A 23,863-nucleotide genomic window follows, 5' to 3' on the forward strand; every position below is an offset into this window, starting at 1 on the left:
TATATATATATATATATATATGTATATGTATATGTATATGTCTATATATATATATATATATATATATATATATATATATATATATATACACACACACACACACACACACACACACACACACACACACACACACACACACACACACACACACACACATAAACATATACAAAACAATACAAACATATTATTAGTTTAGGGTTTCCCACACACATTTCTGTGTTGTCCCTGCTGTCCTATCCTACTGACTCACCAGTGTGTTCGCCCGACAAAGCCGGTTGCAGCACAGTGGATTTGAACCCACAACCTCCGTGGTGGTGGGCAGGGATTTTACCACTGTGCCACCTGAGCACTAATACACATATATTATTAGTTTAGGCTCACACGATATACACAACACGATACAGAACAAAACAATTCTTCTTGCTGAATTACAAACTCAACACAACACAACCAATTATGTATTATAATTATTTTTCATCAACAGTATGCTGATTCATTGTTATGGTTTACTTCTTACCAGCTCATAGTAATTATTTCAAATGTCAGTGAAAAATTCACTTTATGTTTTCAATGTCAGTGAAGCACTTGATTCACTATTATTACCATAATTATTATTATCTCATGTTTGCACCGTCCAATAAACTGCGTTCTCCTGGTCATGTGACAGCCCCCGACTTGATTGGAGGACACATCGCCGTCAACTCAACTGAGGGCTTGGGGAACGCCGATCCTTGCGTACTTACTGGATGTATGTGGAATAAAATGCGTGACGGAATGGTCCACGTCCCTTACAAGATCCAGAACCACTACTGTATGTATACTAAACCCATTACTACATCTATTACTACATCCAGAACCACTACTGTATGTTGCATTAATTTATTACATAATTAAATGTCCATCCATCCATCTTCAACTGCTCATCCGGAGTCGGGTAAGTTAACTGTGTTAACAGTTCCAGCAGAGAGCTCCAGCCTCCCCTTTCCCGAGCAACATTAGCCACTTGCTCCTGGGGGGTCCCGAGGTGTTCCCAGGCCAGTGTGGAGATGTAATCCCCCCATCTGGTCCTTGGTCTGGCACGGGGTCTCCTGCCAGTGCAGCAAGGACCTCCCTAGAGAGACGCTTAGGAGGCATCCGTACCAGATGCCCGAACCACCGTAACTGGCTCCTTTCCAAGTGAAGGAGCACCGGCTCTACTCCGAGTCGGATGTCTGAACTTCTTACCTTATCTCTAAGGGAGAGCTTTTTGTCTGCTTGTACAGTATCTGCGATAATTTTATCACATTTCGGTGCTCTATTGATGTTGAAGTGAACTTGTGGTGATCACTGTAAATCATGCATCATGTTGTTGTGGTTGTCTAGCCGCCAGAGAGCAGGTCATCATCAGGAACGGTCTGAGGTCCTTCTCCTCTGTGTCCTGCATCCGGTTCAGACCCTACCAAAACGGAGACGCTGACTGGATCAGCATCAAGTCCCGCAACGGGTAGGGCGACACCTGTTGCTTCTGGGCTCGGCCCTGTACCCCTTTGGTTTGGGCTTGGACACCAGCTGTTGCTCTTCACACAAACTTTGACACTGTTTAAGAATAGAGAGACATGAGACCTCTTAACACAAGATCTGGGGTTTTCATTCATTCTCCAATAATGCTACTCCTACGCGGGTCGTCATGGTAACATGTTTGTTTGTTTGTTTACAGTTGCTACTCCTACGCGGGTCGTCATGGTAACATGTTTGTTTGTTTACAGTTGCTGGTCCCTCGTGGGTCGTCGGGGCGGAATTCAGACGGTGTCTCTGGCACGTCAGGGCTGTTTGTACCATGGCACCGTGCAGCACGAGCTGCTCCACGTTCTGGGCTTCAACCACGAGCAGTCACGTAGCGACAGAGACAACCACATCATAGTGTACATGCAGAACGTCATCGCTGGTAGGAACACAACCCTATGATACCTTATAACACTACATTACAACATGATATCATATAACACTACAATACATTATACCCTATAACACCACACTACAACATGATACCCTATAACACCACACTACAACATGATACCCTATAACACCACACTACAACATGATACCCTATAACACCACACTACAACATGATACCCTATAACACCACACTACAACATGATACCCTATAACACCACACTACAACATGATACCCTATAACACCACACTACAACATGATACCCTATAACACCACATTACAACACAATATGATACCCTATAACACCACATTACAACACAATATGATACCCTATAACACCACATTACAACACAATATGATACCCTATAACACCACATTACAACACAATATGATACCCTATAACACCACATTACGACACAATATGATACCCTATAACACCACATTACAACACAATATGATACCCTATAACACCACATTACAACACAATATGATACCCTATAACACCACATTACAACACAATATGATACCCTATAACACCACATTACAACACAATATGATACCCTATAACACCACATTACAACACAATATGATACCCTATAACACCACATTACAACACAATATGATACCCTATAACACCACATTACAACACAATATGATACCCTATAACACCACACTACAACACAATATGATACCCTATAACACCACATTACAACACAATATGATACCCTATAACACCACATTACAACACAATATGATACCCTATAACACCACATTACAACACAATATGATACCCTATAACACCACATTACAACACAATATGATACCCTATAACACCACACTACAACACAATATGATACCCTATAACACCACACTACAACATGATACCCTATAACACCACACTACAACATGATACCCTATAACACCACACTACAACATGATACCCTATAACACCACACTACAACACAATATGATACCCTATAACACCACACTACAACATGATACCCTATAACACCACACTACAACATGATACCCTATAACACCACACTACAACACAATATGATACCCTATAACACCACATTACAACACAATATGATACCCTATAACACCACACTACAACATGATACCCTATAACACCACACTACAACATGATACCCTATAACACCACACTACAACATGATACCCTATAACACCACACTACAACATGATACCCTATAACACCACACTACAACATGATACCCTATAACACCACACTACAACACAATATGATACCCTATAACACCACACTACAACATGATACCCTATAACACCACACTACAACATGATACCCTATAACACCACACTACAACACAACATGATACCCTATAACACCACACTACAACATGATACCCTATAACACCACATTACAACACAACATGATACCCTATAACACCACATTACAACACAATATGATACCCTATAACACCACATTACAACACAATATGATACCCTATAACACCACACTACACCACAATATGATACCCTATAACACCACACTACAACACAACATGATACCCTATAACACCACATTACAACACAATATGATACCCTATAACACCACACTACAACACAATATGATACCCTATAACACCACACTACAACACAATATGATACCCTATAACACCACATTACAACACAATATGATACCCTATAACACCACACTACAACACAATATGATACCCTATAACACCACACTACAACACAATATGATACCCTATAACACCACACTATAACACAATAAAAAACAATTTACAGTTCCTTAACGTTTCCCTCTTACAGTCTGATTCCTTAACTCTTTGACTGCCAGATCAATAGTGTAATAGTGAACCACTGCTGCCAGCAACAAAAAAAAACAGCGATTTTACTCTACCTTTGACAAATCATGGAATATTCTCTGTGACCGCTGTCCTCACAGACATCGGCTGATTACACGCACAGGGTTGTCGTAAAATGTCCTCCATTGCAGAGCTGTGGCCCTTTCGATGAGGCTTGTTTTGTCGTAAAGCAGGAGGAACGGAGATCTAGCAGAGATATGGCCATTTCACTGCAGGAAATAAACAGGAAGTAAACAAGCTTTTATTTTTTAATAACGTCATTACCGGTTCTGTCGTCATCAGGCAGTGAAAGTATCATCCATAGGATAGGTAACAGCGCCATCTAGTGGAAAACCACTGAAAACTAAAACTCGTAAAAAAAAAGATTGTGGCCTACATTATTATTTTTTGATGAACACAAATGAAACAAATGGACCCTCATGTGTGTCCACTTGGTTCCATTTGTACACTCAGAGTTATGGTGGTCCATGAAATTAAAAAATGTTTTAGAACCACTGGTATTGTAATTGTATATCAGACGTGAAGTCCACATAGCAGCTCTGACAGTGTGATGGAACCTGCTTCTGGAAACGCTTCTAAATGTGATGGAACCCATTCCAGTTCTTCAATGTTGGAGCCGGTTCCTTCCATCCCAAGTAACCCTATACTCAACACGACAGGACACAACACAACACAACATAAAACCACTAACAGACCAGCAATGCAGGGACAACCACGTCATATTCTACTAGAACATCATTAATGGTATAGTATAGGACCAGAAATCAATAGGATCTCTCAATGAGATCACAGAAGAAAAGCTAAAAGAGCACTTCTTCTATTTTCAACCATATCTTCATGTAATTGCTCCTCACTGGCCCCATTTCTGTCTACTCGCTCTACCTGCCTACCAGTGACATCATCGATGGAGATTCCAAACTCATAGAAACTACAGCCTCTCTCTTCCTGCAAAGTTAGCATGTTGAAATACTGTAGAAGCTTATAGAAAGCTTTCTTTTAAAACATGAAACAAAAGTTGTCTGCTGATGATGTCACTGGTAGGCAGGTATCTGAAGTGTCCACAGCCCTCCAATGAGACACAGTGAGTGCATGCGTGCGTGCGTGCGGGCAGGCGCGTGAGTGTGAAAAGCTGGACCTTTACGCAGGGTGTAACTGCTGACAACAATACACATATCTTGTTTCTTATTAGGTTGTCTGTAATTCTCAGTGAAATTGTTTTTATTTCATTTTCAGGCATGGAAGATAATTTCTATCCGATCGCTACTCTGAACCAGCGCACTCCCTACGACTATCAGTCTGTCATGCAGTACAAGAGGTCTGTGTTTATACCTGTAAACATCTGTGATTTAAACCCTTAAAACCTTACTGTATATATACTCTATACTAGTCTAGGAGAGGTCTGTGTTTAAACACTTAAACCTTACTGTATATACTCTATAGAGACACACGGCCCATATGAGAGTTAGCCTGCTTTTAAAATAATCCTACATGAACTGGAGACGATGTATGAGTGTCTTTATCAATATATTTTCTTGTTTTCTCAATGTGTTTAATATTTGCCACTTGAATGGGTTTTACCCATCATTTTAACAGCAGAGGGTAGACGGCAGACAGACAAGTAGTCACATTTCAGTGACATCCCTGTCTTTACGAGCGCCGACATTGAAGAGGGGAATTCTGACTGACTTTGTTCATATTTTGAACATGTCACAGGCTTTTATAAATGTTCTACCTCGGTTTTACCTCGGAGCTCTGGCGGTACATGAGCAATTTAAACGTGTGGGTTTACCGTTGTTGTATTAACTTGCCTGAATGTAGTTGGGGAAATACAAATAACCCAACTAAATGGCCAGGAGTGACATATCCCGACATTTTCAACTACTTAGTGAATTCTCCAGGTTAGCATTATACAAATAGTCTTGCAAGATGCTGTTTGGATAATTGTCCAAAATAAATACATGAGAGTACCCAGATACAAACGTTTCTGGGTATTGAAAACCTCAAGGGATGCGTCCGTGACTAGCACTTTTGATATTATAGTATATTATGGGTTGTATAGAGATGGCAGATATGTCACATTAAAGACGCACTGCACACTGCAGTGACATTTTCGGTCATTTTATTTTGAAGGTTCAGTCTAAAACGTCGGCTCAACCGACTCTAAACCAATCAGAAGGTCCCATCCCTTCAGGCTAAGGGACGTTGGATCTCAATCACTTCAGCCGTGGGCAACACGGCTAGTGTTTGTTTACAAGTGAGAGAGAGACGGCCAGTGAAGCACGTTTGCTACTACCTGGCTTATTTCTAACCTATAATGTTTTCAGATACATATTTTAGTGTGCAGATTAAGTTTAAAATTAGTAATACACTCATCTTCAATGAGATTCAAAACGGAGTATCTCTGTAATTAAAATCAGCTGTGTTTGAAGAACGTGCAGCTATGGGAATCAAACAGGTGCATGTAATCAAGATTCATTTATATTCATGAAGGCTGCGTTATGTCATCACGCAGCACGTTTTCGTTTACAGGAAGTAATTAAGATTGGCTTTTTAGGGACTTTAGATATAAAAATACACAAAAAGGTTTTTTTGTTTTTTTTTGTTTTTTTGGGCATCTATTGTTAGGTGTGCCCATATGATGACCACGGATATGCTCTAAAAGTGTGAAAAACATATTTTTCATTTCACTACACCTTTAAAAAGGACAAATCAAATCGCTACAGCCTCAGTAGTCAACCAGTGAAATTACGGTATTTTACGATGCCTCTCATAGGGATTGCATTGACAGCTGCAGTACATCGTTCTACCGGACCTCGGAGTGGTTGTGCTGTCTCAATTGTGGGCGGGAATTTGTAGTCCGCCGTGTGTCTCTATATTTAATGCGTCTCTATACTAGTCTAGAAGAGGTCTGTGTTTAATTACTTAAACCTTACTGTATATACTCTAAACTAGGATATATATATATATATCAGAGGTCGCGTTAGTCCGATAATTGCCGGTTTTGACCGTTTTTTTATGACAAAGACCGGAAAAAATAAATCTCTCCGGACATCCTGACCGGTTGATAATGACACGGCTGTTCATTAATTATCACCGCAAAATTAGGCACATTTCAAATCCTCTGCTTCTCTCTCTCTCTCTCTCTCTCTTGATTGATTGATTGATTGATGTACTTTATTTAGTAAGACATGAGAACAACAGTACATGGAAGTACACATTCACAATACGAGGTCTACTAAACTGGAAGACTCATAAAAGCACTGAGCTTGTTTCAAATGAGTTCCCCACGCACACAAATCATGGTGACATATAAGAGACAGACAGCTATACACAACTACTATAGAATGTCATACAATCAGTTTACAGGTTACTGGTATAAAGAGTGAGAAATATGTACAAAAGAAGAAGGAGAGGGGGGGGGGGGGTAGGTTAGGTTAGGACTTAGACAGGGGCCATTTTCCAATTGCAGCCTCCTGAAGGTGTATCTTTAGGGAAGTTTTGAAGGAGAGTAGGGTTTTACACTCCTTTACTCCTTTTGGTAGGGCGTTCCACATTTTTGATGAATAGCATGAGAACGAGTTACTTCCCTTGAGCCAAAAAAGGGTTGGACAAGGTTTGTGGAGCTGCCTCTGGTATTGTGAGCATGGACATCATTAACATTTTGGAAGTATTTTGACAAATACAGGGGGATCCCAATGTTGTGGTATATCTTGAAGACCAGGCCCATAGCAAGTTGCTGTACTCTGTCCTCAACCCTAAGCCATCCAATCCTATCAAAATGATCAGGGGTTAGATGGGTTTTGTAATTGAGGCCAAGAAGTAGCCTTACAAGTTTGTTTTGGGGTGTTTGAAGCCTTGTTTTTAAGGCCTTGGAGGTGTTGTGATACCACGAAGTACATGCATAATCGTAATGACCTTGTATGAGGGCCACTGCAAGAGTCTTCAGGGTATTCTTACTGACTTTACGATCAAACTCCGCAAATAGCGTGTTTTTTTGTGGACAGTTTTGATCGTTTTTTCAGCATTTTTGTCACCAGAGAGGTCAGCCTCCAAGATAGAGCCCAGGTAGGTAATTTCGTTTTTTCTTTTGATGATATCATCACCCGCTTTGATCGTGAAGCTCTCTGCCTTTCTGAGGTTAGGAGTGGACCCAAAGAGGATGCATTCCGTTTTGCCCAGGTGTAATGAGAGCTTGTTGTCGGAGAGCCAGATGCAGATCTTGTTGAGTTCAGAGCTGAGAGTTTTCTCAACCTGCAGCCTGTCCCTGTCCGAGACTAGCAGGGCCGAGTCATCTGCGAACAGGAACAGGTTGCAGTCTGAAGACATGTCATTCACATATATCAGGAACAGTAAGGGTCCTAGTATACTTCCTTGGGGAACACCACAAGTCACTGGGAGGGGGGGGGACTGGGTGCCGTTTACTTCCACCACTTGCTCCCTCCCTTCCAGGTAGGATCTCATCCAGTTCACTGACGTGTCATCAAAACCTATTGCTTTGAGCTTTTTGATCATAATTGGGTGATTAACGGTGTCAAAAGCCTTCTGGAGGTCCAGCATGACCATGCCGCAATATTTGCCCTTTTCGATCTCTTGTTTGATAGAGTCGTTCAAATAGAGAAGGCATGTGTCAGTGGAGTGGTTTGTTCTGAAGCCAGATTGGAATTTGTAGATTAGATTTTTCACGGCAAGATACTTGTCGACCTGTTCATAGACAATTTTTTCCATGACTTTCGAGATGGAGCTTAGAATAGAAATAGGGCGGTAGTTGCCAGGGTCTAATTGGTTTCCTTTTTTGAACAGAGGGGTCACCCTTGCTTTTTTGAAATCGTTAGGGACCTGTCCCTGTATGGTGGAGAGGTTTATTATGTGGGTAATGATTGGAGCAATGGAGGCGGCTGAGTCTTTTAGAAATTTGGGGGGGATATTGTCGAGGCCTGTGGCTCTGTGTTGATGAAGAGCACTCAATTTTTTAAACACCTCTTCTGTTTTCACAGGGGAGAGTTTAAAATCATCTTTGCAAACACCCTGTTTTTCGTAAAATGAGACAACATACTCCTCACCATATCTCCCAGAGTGTGGAGGAAGTTTTTCAACCAAATCTGAGGCTACGGTCGTGAAGAATATGTTGAGGATTTTACTCACTTCGTGTTTGGATGAAATGAGAGTGTCATTCACCTTGAGGCTTAAGTTTGAAAGCCTGGTTTTCAATTTCTTGCTGCAGCCTAGGAGGTTCTTGAGTAGCTTCCAAAGCTTTCGTGGTTTTCTTTGATTTTCCTCAATCTTGTCATCGAGGTAGCTTTTTTCAGCTAACTGGAGCATGCCATTTACCTTGTTTCTTAGCTTGTTTTTTTCCTTTTCAAGTTTAGCTACGTGGGATTCGAGACCTTTGTTAAAACATTTGGCTAGTTTGATCCTACTTTTATGAAGCTCAGAACACTTTTTGTCTCTGACTTTCATGGCAGTAAGGATGTCCGAATTTATCAATGGTACCGAGCGGGTTTTGACCCTGATGGTTTTCATGGGAGCCACACTGTCCAAAATTTGAATGAATTTGGTTTTGAAACTAAGCCAGGATTCGTCTACCTGTGTGCTGTTTAGAACGTCGGACCAATCCTGTTCCTACAGTCTGTGATCTAAGTCCTCACTCTTATAATTTTTGAGGTCTCTGATTGTGACTGTTTTGTGGTAACCGGTCTTAGGTTTACGTGTCTTTCTGGTGCAGAAGATCATGTTGTGATCAGATATGCCACAGGTAGAAACACCACTATTTAGGATTTTTTCCTTGTCCGTTGTTAGAATGAGATCTATGGTAGTTTGAGAGGAAACACACAGCCTTGTGGGCTGAGTGATCAGCTGGTGGAGTGAATGCCGATCACAAAACGCCTTGAATGACTTATACATTGACGCTTCCTTGCGGAGCATGTCAGTGTTAAAATCACCAAGAAGTATCGTCTCCGCATGGTCCACTTTAGCTAAACATTCATCAAGTCTATCATAGAAATCAGTCTGGTTAGGAGGTCTGTATATGGTACCGACTAGCACAGGTTTGGTATGTTTAAAAATGATCTCGACCCACACAGCTTCAATGTTTTCATCCATCAGGTCTTCCCGAAGGATGCAGACATTGTCAGTATGAACATACATGCAAACACCACCCCCGTTTCTGTTCCTATCTTTTCTGAGGAGTTTGTAGTTTTCAATCTCAATCACAGAATCAGTTATCGCTTGATCAAGTTTTGTTTCAGAGAAAGTTAAAATGTCAACCTTACCATCATAAAACATCTGCTTGATTTGAGTTAGCTTGTCTCCTACAAGGGAATTCACATTAAGGTGTATCATGTGCAAGCCAACGCCAAACGATTTGTTCATTTTTTCAATGGATAGATGTTTTTCCACTGATAGGTGTTTAGGAGCAGTCTCGGGGGGGGAGGGGGGTGTAGTGTCCATCAAAGCCATTGTTCCGTCGTGGGCAGCCAGGAGTGGGGGTTGGGGGGGGTTGGGGAGTTGGGGGGGGATGGGGCGCGGAGGTCCCAGCACGGCCTCTGCTAATGGTCCCATCACGGTCTCTGCTGGGGCCCTGGCCGTGGAACGAACCGTAGGTTTGTAGCGGTGCATCAAGGTCTCTGCTCCGGTGAAAACAGCTAGGTGACTCCTTGGTTCCACGTTCTCGGCTACGCTGCATCTCCCGGTTGATCGCCGTTGTGCGTCGGTGCAAGCGTCCTCGTCGACGGCTGCGGTGGAAACGACGTCGGTGTTAAGGTTGATCATTCGAGTTGATTCGCCTAGTTGAGTTGGTGGGGAGCCATTGGTGTTGTCGACGAGGCTAGCTTCGGTAGCAACGTTGGCTAGGCTAGCTCCGGTGCTCCGGAAGTTCTTTGTTCCAGCCTGGCTTTGTTTATGTTTTACCCCGTTGCTAATGGCAACGTTGGCCGCTAGCCTGTTGGATTCAGCTGTAAGCCGAGCAGATTGCCTTGTGGTTACAGGGCCAGGGTTAACTTCGACGTCTCCGGAAAGTAGTAGAATTAAACAGAAGTACATCTTGCGATTAAATCTACCATTCAGGGGTTTGTTTCTTCGCTTCGGGTTGGCTGTGAGAGTCGTGTGGATCGTCGCGGTGCCGTAACCTGGGTGCTTTTTCTCGGTTCCAGTTGTTAGGTAGAAGTCATTGTGTGATTCTACCTTTTCTTTCTCGTATAATTCCATATCCTTCTGGTGTATGATCCATGCGGAGTTGAGGTGTAAATCCATAATCCACAGGATGAGGATAAGGAAAGGTATGCGAGGACGCAGGACGCGAGAGCGATCATCCATGCGACTGCCCATCTCGACTGCCGGAAGCTACTCTCTCTCTCTCTCTCTCTCTCTCTCTCTCTCTCTCTCTCTCTCTCTCTCTCTCTCTCTCTCTCTCTCTGCGTGCGTGCGTGTGTTTCTGCGTGCGTGTGTTTCTGGGAGTTTTCTGTAGAACGAAAATAGTTTGTCACACGCTGTTAGGTTACACCTATTTCCTGTTACTAATAACCAGCGTAAAATGTGCTGCATTGGGCGGTAAATGGGAGACACTTTATTGTGAAGGTAGCCTACAACAGGAAAAAGAGAGCTAGTTGTTGCTGCTGCAGCGTACAGACTGCGGTCTCGGCAGACAGACAGAGACACCTCGGTTCGGTTACAAGTTACATTATATAAAGTTGTGTATTTAACAGCCAGTTACACACAAGTTGTATCATTACGAGTTAGAAAATATCACAGATACTAGGCTAATACAAGGGCACTTGTGAGTAAAGTTGGCAAGTTGCCCTACAGTTTAAACAACAGTGCAGGTTGAAGATGAAATCTAACACAGATGCGTAAATACTCTTCACAACAGCTATAGGCTACTGCAACTATGGCATCGAGCTGAAACATGACGTTAATCATAATCGTGGACCTATTTTTAACTCTATGAGGTGGACACGTTAAAACGTTACCACTTTGAACTGAATAGCTCTATGAGGAGACGACAAGTCATCTCAACTTTCCCACGGCTGTCCCAACTAGACGCATGGACGGCATCCACTGTCTAACTATACAGCATAACCTCCTCCTGTGAGTGAGTAGTGGTCTATAATGTATTGCCCTAACAGGTCAGCTGAGCCACATTATGAAGGATTAATCTGAAATGCTCAATTTTGTGCAGTGCCCTTTGATTAGAAAATGCGTACAAACGCAATTGATTATTGAGAAACCATTACGCACGCAGCATGCGCAAATGGTAATGTAATTAATGTATTTGTGTAAGATGACCCTGCTATATAAAATGTGTATATTATGATGGTTCATGTTCAAATAGCTCAATCCAAAATATAATGCTGTAGGCCTAAGTGTTAGGCTGTATTTACGCACCTGCTTGTCATTAATGCATAAGAATAATTATGACCGTTATTTTTGTCCGGTAAATTTGAACCCTTCCGGACATTGGGACCGGCAGATTAAAATCCTAGCGCGACCCCTGATTTATATATATATATATATATATATATATATATATATATATATATATATATATATATATATATATATATATATATATAAAAAGATTAGCCTACTAAAAGTTCATCACGTAGCGATAGATTCCTGTGTAGATTGGCCATTTCTATATACTGCGTTCTCGCCATGCGGCACCATAGTATGAAGAAGTACAAAATAAAACAGCTTAAACTGTTAAAGTATAGTTATGATCAAAATACTCAATGTACTTTGTAATGTAATGAACTGGCCAGTGGTGGAAAGTAACTAAGTACATTTACTTAAGGAACATTTTGAGGTATTTGTACTTTACTTGAGTATTTCCAATTTCCAATACTTTTACTTCTACTCCACTACATCTCAGAGGCAAATTTTGTACTTTTACTCCACTACGTTTATTTGAAAACCTTATTACGAGTTACCTTTCAGATATAAATTATGATATGATGAAACATACATTAACCACTTCAAACCTATTTTATGCATAGGCTATTTGAAAACAGCCGATCTACAAGCTCACAAGCGTCGCATCGCGACGCTTGTGAGCTTGTAGATCTGCTATTTTCAAATATTTAGTACTTTTACTTGTACATTTTGATGCCAATACGTTTGTACTTTAACTCAAGTATTGTTTTTATTCTAGGACTTTTACTTCTAACAGAGTATTTTTATATTGCAGTATTGGTATATTTACTTAAGTAAAGAATGTGAGTACTTTTATCACCACTGGTACTTTGTAATGTAATGAGCTGGCCGCTCCAGGCCCCCATGACGCTTCCCCATCACAACTACATTATGTGAATCACACTCATTGTCCACTGTGTGGCGGTGTTGTGCCATTGTTTTCCAGGGATGCCTTCTCTTCGAACGGCCAGGACACCATGTCGCCCATACCCGACCCACTAGCTGTCCTGGGAGGGGCCACTCAGATGAGCCAGAATGACATCCTCCGGATCAACAGACTGTACCAGTGCTGTGAGTATCACTGTTAATTTCGACACCATATTTTGATGTAGATTTAGTCATGGTCTTTTGAATAAAATAAAACTAGTCCTTCCCTGTAACATTTTAGTTTAGTTTTTATTTGTTGAAGAAATTGTCAATATATTTAGTCTTAGTTTTTAGTCATCATAGCTTAGTTTGTATTTCGTTTTCGTCAGTGAAAAAAGGTACAGTCGACCAAGAGATATTTTTCATATATTAGTTTAGTTGACAAAATTAGCGCTGCTGGATAGATCTATATACAGAGTGTTGTGAGTATCACTGGGTAGCAGTGGTGCAAAGTAACTAAGTACATTTACTCAGGTACTGCACTTAAAGTACAATGTTGAGGTATTTTTCTCTGACTGGAGTATTTCCACTTTTCAATACTTTGACTTCTACTCCACTACATCTCAGAGGCAATTATTGTACTTTTACTGTATTTACTACAATTATTTGAAAACTTAAGTTACTAGATACTTTGTAGATTTTGATTATTATTAAAAAACAAAACATACATTAACCACTTCAGTCCTATATACTGTACATTTCGTCCATTTGAAAATAGCCGATCTACAAGCTCACAATGTGTTGTGATGTGACGCATTGTAGAGATCATTATATATTTTTTCGCTATTTTTGAATTTGAATCCTGAAAAGTTACATTTTTATTTAATTTCAAATGCTTTTAGTTATACTTATTATGTTAACTGTATGAACTTAAATACAAATACATTCTACATAAACAAAACATAGTCATTAAGCTACTAATATAGACTGAAGTAATTAAAGCGGGTCATGTTTGCATGTTTGGAATTGTAAACAGCTGAAATCAATAACATATCAGTATTCCAATATATAACCTGTGGGCCGCATTAAAGGGATATTTCACTTTCAAAAAAAACTTTTGGTCATTTTATCGTCTACTCAGGCTTTTGTGAGCCCCCCAGAACGTTTTTAAGTTGCTTGATTTAGTATTTAGATATTTGATAATCATTTTATCAGACACGCCCCCTTCCTATACAAACCCATTATAACTTCAAACTCCATTTTTAACATAGATTCATCAAAAACACCCGTCCTTGGTTCTGCTGACTCACCCTGCCCTCCTAATACGTGAGGGGGCCGTATTTTTTCGATTACACTTTTTTAAATTTTTTTTTTTTTAATGTATTTAATTTTTTTCATTTTTGAAAAAAAGAATATTGAAAATAAATGGAAAAGGTTATCGAAAAAACACGGCCACCTTGTGTATTAGGAGGGCAGGGTGAGTCACCAGAACCAAGGACGGGTGTTTTTGATGAATCTAAAATGTTAAAAATGGAGTTTGAAGTTATAATGGATTTGTATAGGAAGGGGGCGTGTCTGATAAAATGAATATCAAATACATAAATACTGAATCAAGCAACTTAAAAACGGTCTGGGGGGCTCACAAAAGCCTGAGAAGACGATAAAATGACCAAAGGTTTTTTTGAAAGTGAAATATCCCTTTAAGTGAGGGTGGGGGCCGCATGTGGCCCCCAGGCTGCCAGTTACCCATGAATGTTGTATATAACTAGCTACGCGGCCCGAACGTGAGAGAGAGTTTTGTGCTCTCCTAAATCCACGGCAGGTACACAAGATAAGGAGGGTACTGTGCTTGGTGTTTATTGTCATTGTATAATTGTGTTTGTGTGTATATATGTATGTATATATATTTGCCATAATGTGCATGTATATATGGGTGTATGTATACAAATATACAGTACGATTGATGATAATATATGTAGAATATATTTATATAATATGTAAATACTTGTAAGTTTATATGAATGACTTTATTTAATTATAGTTTAATTTGAAAGATTTGGTTTATTTAAGGGTATACCATGTGGTTATATGAAAAAATGATGAGATGACACTGAAGTAAGTGGAACGAAGGGGTAGGAATAAAAAGGTTTCACACTTCATCCTACTCCTTTTTGAACATGTAGAATTATAGTTTTGTTGTTGCCTGAGAGGCTGTTTTGCATTTTTTTTTTATCATGTTGCATTTTTTTTTTTTTATTATTATTTTTATGTTCAAAATAAAGATTTCATTCATTCTAGAAGACATGTTGACTTCTATGGAATGTAAAATGAGTGAAATCAGTCGATGGCGACTGAAAACTTGAATCCATGCTTTGCAGTGGTGGAAGAAGTATCCACGTTTTTTACTCAAGTAAAAGTATCAATACTGCAATGTATAAATACTCTGTTATACAAGTAAAATAATGGATTTCAAAATTTACTTCAGAATAAGTGCAAAAGTATTGGTATTAAAATGTACTTAAAGTACCAAAAGTAGAAAGTACTCATTATGCAGAATGTATAACATGTATAAAAATCCTTTGAAAATAGCAGATCTACAAGCTCACAATGCATCACATCGCGACGCATTGTGAGCTTGTGGATCGGCTATTTTCAAATGGCCGAAATGTATACAGGGCTGCAGTGATTAATGTATGTTGTGTAATAAGAATCAAAATCTGCAAAGTAACTAGTTTTATATATTTGCCACGAGTTGATAATTGTAAATATTCCATTAAAGTAAAAAATACCTCAAAATTGTACAGTACTTGAATAAATGACTTAGATACTTTACACCACTGATGCTTTGTGTTCCTAGCCTGGCTCCAGCCCGTGAATCGCTAGCCACGGCCATTAAAAAAATATGTTCAGGCGATTCTGGTCTGGTGACGCTCTCATAGGAGGTCTCAGCCTCGGTTGAAAATCTGATCGACGAATCGGGATCGGGATAATCCAGTACGAACCAATCGCCAAAGAGTCTTTGAAAAAAAAAACTTTGGCCACGCCCCCATCTCAGCAACCGGCTGCATTGAGAGGGCTTTCAGACTGAATAATGGAGTGAAACTAAATGAAAATTCAGGCTGAGTGTCAGGCTATTGTGTTCCAGGAACAGGAGCGAACTTCTGACCTTCATCCATCAGAACTCCATCCATCAGAAGTCCATCCATCAGAACACCCTGATGAAGATGAAGGAACTCTGCGGTTCATCATCACTGGAGTCTTGCATGAACAATAAAGCTGATGCACTTGAAAAGCATGAAACAAGATTCTTCTGTCTGAATATTTAATGGAATGATGATGTTTTATGAAGCAGTACATCTGTGTGAAAACCTTCCACTGGAAACTATAAAAAAAATCACACCAAGGCAAGGCAAGGCAACTTTATTTATATAGCACTTTTCATACACAGGGCAATTCAAAGTGCTTTACAGAATAAAAACAAAATCATAATACAAAGTGCAACATTGCACTTTAAAAAGAAATAGAGAATATAATAGATACAATTAAAATAAGATAAAGGAGCAAAATAAATACTCCCACCTTTTATACAAAACATGATAATAATAAAAAGTGACATTGTCATTTAAAGACCAGGCAAGACCTAGCTATTCTTAACCATCATTGGGTAGGGTAAGCAATGTTAAATAAATATGTTTTTAACTTGGACTTAAAAACAGCTATGGTTGGGGATTGTTTAATGGAAGCTGGAATATTGTTCCAGGTTTGTGGTGCATAGTAGTGAAATGCTGCTTCACCATGTTTTGTTTCAACAAATGGAACAATTAATAGGCCAGCCCCAGATGACCTAAGGGTTCTAGAAGGTTCATATGGCTCCAGCATGTCTAAGATGTAGCTGGGCCCAGATCCACAGAGACATTTATAGACAAGTAACAACATTTTAAAATCAATTATCTGGGTGATTGGTAGCCAATGTAAAGATTTTAAGACTGGTGTAATATGGTCATATTTTCTAGTTTTGGTCAGGACTCTAGCAGCAGCATTCTGAATCAGTTGGAGTTGTCTAAGCGCTTTGCTTGAGAGTCCTGTGAGCACACCATTACAGTAATCCAGTCTACTGGAAACAAAGGCATGTATAAGTGTTTCTAGGTCTTGCTTGGACATAATTCCCCTGACTCTTGCAATATTTTTAAGGTGATAGTAGGCAGATGAAATTACAGATTTTATATGACTGTTAAAATTTAAATCTGAGTCTATGACAACACCAAGATCTCTTACCTGACTCTTAGGTATGAGAGACCGGGATTTAAGTTGAGAGATTACTCTCTGTCTCTGGTTCTGTGGTCCAAAAACAATTATCTCAGTCTTATCTTGATTTAATTGAAGAAAATGTTGCCGCATCCAGTCATTGATTTCCTCAATGCAGTGACAGAGGGAATCAACAGGACCATAGTCGGTTGATGTAACTGATATGTAGATGTGCGTGTCATCTGCATAATTATGGTAATTGACTTCATTCTTATTTATTATGTGTCCTAGGGGAGGCATATAAAGATTAAATAGGAGGGGTCCTAGAATGGACCCCTGCGGAACCCCACAGGTCTTAGACACCTGTTCAGACACACAGTTTCCAATAGAGACAAAGTATTTCCTATTTTGAAGGTATGATTTGAACCACTTTATGACAGTTCCAGAGAGTCCCACACAGTGCTCTAATCTTTGTATTAAAATGGAATGATCCGCAGTGTCAAACGCGGCACTAAGATCCAGTAGAACTAGGACAGAGACATTGGCAGAGTTATTATTAAGGCGAATGTCATTTAGAACCTTTATGAGTGCAGTCTCTGTACTATGATGGGGCCGAAATCCTGACTGAAACTTGTCAAAACAATTATTTAAAAGTAAAAAGTGACTCAGTTGCTGATGTATAACCTTTTCAATAACTTTACCTAAAAAGGGTAAGTTTGATATGGGCCGATAATTATTTAGTACAGCAGCATCAAGGCTGCTCTTTTTAAGGAGAGGCTTGACAACTGCAGTTTTCAGGTCCCCAGGAAAAATGCCAGATTGAAGAGAACCATTCACAATATTGATTAGTTCTTTCACCAGACTGCCCAAAACAGCTTTGAAAAAACTAGTGGGTAAAATATCAAGGCAACAGGTAGATGAATTCAAACTGGAAACAATATCTTCAAGTATTTTGTCATCAATGAGATTAAATTGCACCATACATACCATGTTGCTTCTGGAGGCCTGTGGTAGTGATAAGATGGCCGTGTTTGACACTGAGACTGAGGAGTTACAAGCATTCCTGATACCTTGAATCTTGTCATTAAAAAATTATGCAAACTCATTACATTTGCTGATAGTGACTAGTTCTGATGATATTAAAGATGGAGGATTAGTTAACCTGTCAAATGTAGCAAATAACATGCGTGAGTTGTTACTGTGCTTTTTGATTAGCTCAGAAAAATATGATTGCCTGGCACTTTTCAATTTCATGTTAAAAATATGTAGGTTTTCTTTATACATTTCAAAATTAATCTGAAGGTTAGATTTACGCCATTTTCGCTCCGCTTTTCGACATTCTCTTTTCTGGGCCCTTACAGAGGGAGTGTTTTTCCATGATGCTGTTTGCTTATTGGTAATTAATTTATCCTTAGCAGGAGCAATGGCATTAATTACATTCAGAACTTTAGTATTGAAGATACCAAGCGGATCATCAATAGGATTTGGAGCTAGATTAAATTCAGCTTTGATGGCTTCCATAAAACGTGTTGTGGTATTCTCATTAATGTATCTCTTTTTAATAGTTTCAGATCCAATCTTAGTTTTTGGTGTAATGAAGAGGTCAAAAAATATGCAAGAATGGTCTGATAGAGCAACATTTAGCACAGTGACATTGGAGATGTTAACACCCTTGGTAATAATTAAATCTAGAGTGTGTCCTCTGTCATGGGTCGGGCCATTCACATGTTGGGACAAACCAAACATGTGAAGTATGGCAGATAATTCTATGGCACTCTTATCATTGACATTATCTACATGTATGTTCAGATCACCTGAAATTACTAAACAGTCAAATTCAGTGCAAATAATTGAAAGCATCCCAGTAGTGCTCAAGGAAATGTAGGGATCTTGGTGGCCTATATATAACTACATATAAAATACATGGAGAACATTTCATTTACATTTTTCATGCTAAATATTCAAAAGATAGGAACTCTCCAAATGACAGCTTTTTACAAATAAACATATCCCTGAAAAGGGCACATGTACCACCACCTATTTTGCCCTGTCGTGCTTCAAATTCAAAAATAAAATGTGGTTGGGCAGATTGAATAAGAACAGCATTTCCATCATCTGACTCCAGCCAAATCTCTGTTAAAAACATAAAATCAAGCTTGTAAGAGGTTATAAAATCATTAATTAACTGAGACTTCGTACGCAGGGACCTAGTATTAAAAAGGGCAAGTTTTAACATAGTTGGGACAATGTCTGAGATGCTTGGTATGCAAGGGATATGAATCAGGTTAGTAGCATTGGCAGTTTCTACTGTGATCCGTTTATTTAATCTGGACATTGACACTATTGTGGTTATGTTATGAGCATTGTCAGTGATCCTAACATCAATATCAGAGATAGTAGGTGGTAAAGGTAGCCGTGGTGGTAAAAAAAAGATGATATTAGCGGGGCACAATTTTCATGATTACTTAGCTGCCCAAGCATAGACTGGGGTGAGAGTTGGAGGGGGTTAATTGAGCTACTGTAGAGCTTGGACATACATAGCATCAATTTGCAGGCATTTGGAGATATGAAAAGAGGGCTTGCAATGTATCAGAAATGTTCATAGAGAGCAGTTTGGCTCCAAACCTATTTAAATGTACTCCATCTCCATTGAAGAGATCATATCTGTCATAAAAAAAGAGTGAAGTTATCTATGTAGGGAATGTTCCAGAACCAACAGCATTCCTTAAGCCAAAGATGTAATTGGCGAAGGCGACTGTACTTCACATCCCCACGATTTAGACAGGGTAAGGGACCCGAAATGGCTAAGGTCTTTCCAGTCTCCCAGAGAGTGTCCAGTAATCTATTAAAATCCTCTTTTATCAGTTCTGATGCACCATTTTTTATGTCATTGGCTCCGATATGAACCACCAGGGAGTCATAACACACCTCGGACAGCAGTCGAGGTATCATAGTGTTCATGTCCTCCACTTTAGCACCAGGGTAGCACCTTGTCTCGCAGCCCTTCACAGAGACATAGCGGACAATTGAGTCACCAATAATAAGACTGTCCGAAACAATAGGAGACAGAGTAGGAACAGGAACAGCTCTGTCGCCAGTAATAAGGGTGGCACAGTTTGTGATGGCTGCCATCTCAACAGCCATTCTTGTAGAGGTGTTTATGGCCGCCGCTCCATTTGCAGCGGCACTGGCACCATCTACTGCCCCCCCACAAGTGGGAACAGTGATGACACCACTTTGCACCACAATGTTCACTATAGAAGGGGTGACAGTAGGGACTCGATCAATACTCACTGCAACAGGAGCAGTGGTAGCAGCAGTCACTGATACCTCCAGGTGTGTCAGCTCCAGAAATTGTGGGGAATCTGGAGCCTCCGAAGAGAGGTGAGGAGAACCTTGGTGGGCAAGAATACCTCCAGGTGACTCTGGGGAGAAGGATGTGGGATGATGATGATCAGCCAGCTGAGGGAAATCCTCATTACTCAGGATGTCGAATCTGTTGGTCAGGTTCACATCACTCTGCTGGGGTTGATGATGAATGTTGGATGAAGAGGTGATATTTCCTCTATGATGTCTGCGACTCCGGACTTGTCTCCAGGGCTCCAAACAATGGGGTGTTGAGGTGTTTTTGTCTTGCCCTCTGTCCCATCCAGGCTTGTGTATCTAGCCCAGGTTTAGAGAGTGGGGGGGCGATCTGGGCAGGAAGTGTATCTTCTAAATCCTTATTAGGCCTATTATAGGCATTGATAGATCCCCTATAAAGCTCACAAACTGTTTCTTCAAGAGCATTTAGTCTGACAACCAGTTGACGCTGCTCATCTTCCAGGCACAAACAATTGCCACAGCCTGAGGAGGTAGGGGAGAATTGTGGCATAATGTCTTTGTCTCTTCCTTAGGCTGCTTCAAGCACAGCAGATGAGGAAGAGTGTATCCACAAAATATCAGGAGTTGCAAAAACAATCCACAACTGTTGGTTGCCTATGCTCTTAGCTTGTCACTGACTTGTTAAATAGCACTTTGAATTAAAAACTTTAAGATCTGTAGTATAGATTTACAGTTAAAAACAAATTGGAGTGGCAGGAGCCCAAACAATCCAACTACCAAACAGGAAACAGGAAACAGGAAAACCCTGTGTGAAGTGAGTGGTGCCTTTGATGAGCCCCGTATTGAGCCCCGTATTGATGTTGTCATCAATGTTTGTGGACATACATACATACATACATACATACATACATACATACATACATACATACATACATACATACGGACACACGGACAAAGCCAGATATAGGAGTGGTTGGCACCACTCAAAAAACACATGATAACTAGAAATACAATGTCTTAACCCATTAGGACCTGAGGCGATTCTTAAAAATCTAAATCCTAACCCCTCCTTTTTTAAATATAAAAAACAAAAAATGTTTTCAAGATTTTTCAAAAATAGCAGATCTACAAGCTCATAGCGCGGCACTCGGTGCCGCGCTATGAGCTTGTACATCTGCTATTTTTTTAATAGCCTAAAGACATCTAAAAGTGACACGTTCCAGGTCTCACTGTCTTAAAAATGTTAAGTGTGCCTGCAGCTCGCTAAGTCTGTGAAATAAATGAATGTATTGTTTTAACCACTTAGCCAAGATCGTACAAAGCCGAGACCTACAGTAGCTAATTCCCTAGCTCAGTGAAATTTCATGGACCCAAAATAATGTCACTACAAAGTACCAACAATCGACTCCAAATGGCCTGAAATGTGCTCCTAACTGTTTTTTTTTGGGTGCTAATTTTTGGCAGGGTAAAAAAAACAAAGCAGGGAAAAAAATAATAAAATAAATAAATAAATAAACGCACACTATTCCTGGCCAGGCCGCACGTTTTGATGTAGGCCTATATATATTGGTGGGGTAGTGTAAACCGTGTGGGAGGAGTAGGGAATCGAATTTTGCAGGAATAAATACTAAGTATGGTGCATTTCAATGCATTTCAAAGTGTTTTGCCATGGCAGGCACACTTAACTAGTGCTTTTGTAAATAATGGAAACACAATGTCTACAAGTCTGGAGACTTAAGTCATCTGTGAAATTACATTTGATGTAAATATAAGTGTCATTTTATTTACTTAGTTATATAGCCTACTGATACATATTTCAATCAATATTATACTTTAAGTACACAAAGTTTATCCATGACTAGATTTCACGAAATAAAATTAAAAATCGAAGATCTACAAGCCCGAAAAAAACGTAGGCTAAACCTTTTGGCGGCCGGTCCCCCGTTACTGCAACGGGTAACGGCGACCCCCGTTACTGCCGCGGCCCGCGGGTAACAGCCACCCCCGTCACCGCAACGTGGACCCCCCGTTACTGCCGCGGGTAACGGCGACGGCCCCGGGGACCCCCGTTACTCACGTGGACGGCACTGCAGATACAGTATATACATAGATGGAGTCCATGTAATCTCAACATTGCATGCATGGCGCATATAATAGCATTGTAGATTAGTATAGGCGATATTAGCTGAAACTCCTCATGTTTAAACCTAACAGAATTATATATTTATGGACTATATATATAAATTGTATATATTTTTGGACGACTTGTGCATTCAATACTTTGCCACGCTTTCTCCCTGGATCTATTTATTGCGGCCGTGTTTCCTTTCTTGCTTTATACATTTTACTTCCTCATAATATGATTCCATGAGCTGCTGCAGTGCTGCTGAAATACTTATAGAGCAACATGTCATAAACTATTAGTCAGTCATAGTCAAGTCATCATACTCTGTTCACAATGAAAACATCCATTATATACAATATATCTTAATATTGAAATATTAAATTAAGGGGGACCAAGGGGAATCATATAACATTGCACTTGGCATCATAAACAGAGAGAATATAGTTTGTATGCGTGTGCGTGTGCGTGTGCGTGTGTGTGTGTGTGTGTGTGTGTGAGAGAGAGAGAGCAGTCCTTACCCACACACCCTCATTAACAGAGAGTGTGTGTGTGTGTGTGTGTGTGTGTGTGTGTGTGTGTGTGTGTGTGTGTGTGTGTGTGTGTGTGCTTCACAAATATACTTGCCTTTTCTTTTCATAATAACTGTATTGCTATAAAAGTATAAATATGAGTGAGTGCTTCCTCTTATGTGAAATACATGAGAATGAGGAAGTTCATATTGTTGATAAACCACATCCTGTTAACAATGACATTTATTCTACTTCTCTAAGTCACTGGTTCTCAAAGTGGGGTGTGGGGACCCCCAGGAGTCATTGAGGGGGTTCCAGGGGGTCCCTAGCAAGATGCACGTTAGCCCTTTATACTTCAGCTCTTTGACAATAGCAGATCTTGTAGATTGGCTATTTTCGAATAAATGATAAAAAAAAGTGAAATAATTTTCTTTTTACATTTTAACAGTGTTTTGTACTCGATGCGGGCAGCAAGGGAGCCAATGGAGGGAGAGGAGAAGGAGGAGACGTGAACATTTAGGAGGAGCTGAATTGCAATACCCCAAACTTTCACACTCGCTCACTCTCCTCGCGTCCTCCACTC

The 23,863-nt window shown here is 40.0% G+C and overlaps 1 protein-coding gene across 1 annotated transcript; it reads left to right on the forward strand.

Annotated features, from left to right (window-relative positions):
- Positions 1-621: 621 nt before the first annotated feature.
- On the forward strand, positions 622-20,989 carry LOC311033653 (hatching enzyme 1.2-like; the record flags this gene model as incomplete). Its single annotated transcript, XM_084041253.1, has 6 exons — positions 622-748; positions 1,363-1,483; positions 1,746-1,924; positions 5,038-5,119; positions 13,157-13,281; positions 20,976-20,989. The coding sequence occupies 6 exons, from the start codon at positions 622-624 to the stop codon at positions 20,987-20,989; spliced, it is 648 nt and encodes a 215-aa protein (XP_083897379.1).
- Positions 20,990-23,863: the final 2,874 nt, after the last annotated feature.

Source organism: Gymnoscopelus microlampas (genome assembly GCF_963454915.1).
Source record: "Gymnoscopelus microlampas genome assembly, chromosome: 2".
Classification (NCBI taxonomy): Eukaryota; Metazoa; Chordata; class Actinopteri; order Myctophiformes; family Myctophidae; genus Gymnoscopelus; species Gymnoscopelus microlampas.